Here is a 1,533-nt window from a genome sequence, read left to right as displayed (position 1 = left end):
GCCTGTAGTCCCAGCTACTCGGGAGGCTGAGGCAAGAGAGTGGCATGAACCCGGGAGGCGGAACTTGCAGTGAACTGAGATCCGGCCACTGCACTGCAGCCTGGGCAACAGAGCGAGACTCCACCTCAAAAGAAAAAAAAAAATTATCTTGGCCAGGCACAGTGGCTCACACATGTAATCCTAGCACTTTGGGAGGCCAAGGGAGGAGGATCACCTGAGGTCAGGAGTTTGAGACCAGCCTGGGCAACATAGTGAAACTCTGTTTCTACTAAAAATACAGAAATTAGCCGGGCGTGGTGGCAGGCACCTGTGATCCCAGTTACTTGGGAGGCTGAGGCAGGAGAATCGTTTGAACCTGGGAGGCAGAGTTTGCAGTGAGTTAAGATCATGCCACTGTACTACAGACTGGGCAACAGAGCAAGATTCTGTCTCAAAAAAAAAAAGAAAATTCCTCTTTAAGTAGCCAAAAGAACTACTGGCTAAAAATAAATAAATAAATAAACAAACAAATAAATAAATAAAATATCCTCTTGAAGGAACTAAGGAGGAAAGTAACTGAAGAGACATTGTGTTTGCTGTGTTTGACAGAGTCTGCAGAAGGCTACAGATGTGAAAGATGTGGGAAGGTATTTACCTACAAATATTACAGAGATAAGCACCTCAAGTACACCCCCTGTGTGGACAAGGGCGATAGGAAATTTCCCTGTTCTCTCTGCAAACGGTCCTTTGAGAAGCGCGACAGGCTTCGGATTCACATTCTTCATGTTCATGAGAAGCACCGGCCTCACAAGGTGAGTATTAGGAGGACACACGACCCGCCATCACGTTCTCTCTCCCTTCCCAAGCTCCTGAACACAGGGAGTTGCCCTGTAGGTGCTAGCTGCATGGCTGTGGTGCCTGAAGGACACCCTCTCTGAAGGAGGAGAGGATAGTATTACCCAACAGGCATGCGTGAATAGGCACAGCGATACACACGTGTTAGGATGCATGTGCCAGCAGAGGGAGGAACATGGAGGAAGGAGTGTCCACGGCCACCTGGACACGTGGATTATGAAAGATGCACAGAAGTGGCCTTGAGCCAAGTGTAGGAGGACAAATGGGGTATCTGATTTATACTGGTGGCAGGGTTAGTTGGGCAGGGAAAAAGGGTCGAGCCGTTCCAGGCGAGAAAGAGTCTGGCATGTGCTCCTGGGGAACTGCACCTTGTTCCATATCTGTGCAAGTGTGTTGACGGGTATAGGTGAGGAGGAAGCGAAGGCATGGTCCTTCCAAAGAGCGGAAGGCCTCTACGGCAGGCCGAGGATTTTGTAACACAAAAAAGCAGTAATGACATTAGGGAGCCGTTCCAGATACCTGGATGCTCTGCTAGGCTTGGTGCAAAAAAGTACAAATATACCCTGGGCTTAATTAAAAGGAGGACGAGGCTTGGGCACAGATGTATTCCCTTTTTTTATGAGACGGAGTCTCCTCTGTCGCCCAGGCTGGAGTGCAGTGGCGTGAGCTCGGCTCACTGCAAGCTCCGCCTCCCGGGTT

The 1,533-nt window shown here is 49.6% G+C and overlaps 1 protein-coding gene across 2 annotated transcripts in view; it reads left to right on the top strand.

Moving 5' to 3' along the window:
- Window positions 1–1,533, top strand: part of PRDM14 (PR domain containing 14) — a 31,293-nt gene that overhangs the window by 12,075 nt on the left and 17,685 nt on the right. For both annotated transcript variants that reach the window (XM_011940927.1, XM_011940926.1), the window contains exon 6: window positions 589–791. In XM_011940927.1, the coding sequence (XP_011796317.1) occupies window positions 589–791 (203 nt within the window). The remainder of the gene's footprint in view (window positions 1–588; window positions 792–1,533) is intronic.

Source organism: Colobus angolensis, unplaced genomic scaffold, assembly GCF_000951035.1.
Source record: "Colobus angolensis palliatus isolate OR3802 unplaced genomic scaffold, Cang.pa_1.0 Scaffold194, whole genome shotgun sequence".
NCBI lineage: Eukaryota > Metazoa > Chordata > Mammalia > Primates > Cercopithecidae > Colobus > Colobus angolensis.
The sequence above is the reverse complement of the archived record's forward strand: the minus strand, read 5'-3'. Positions and strand labels throughout refer to the sequence as shown.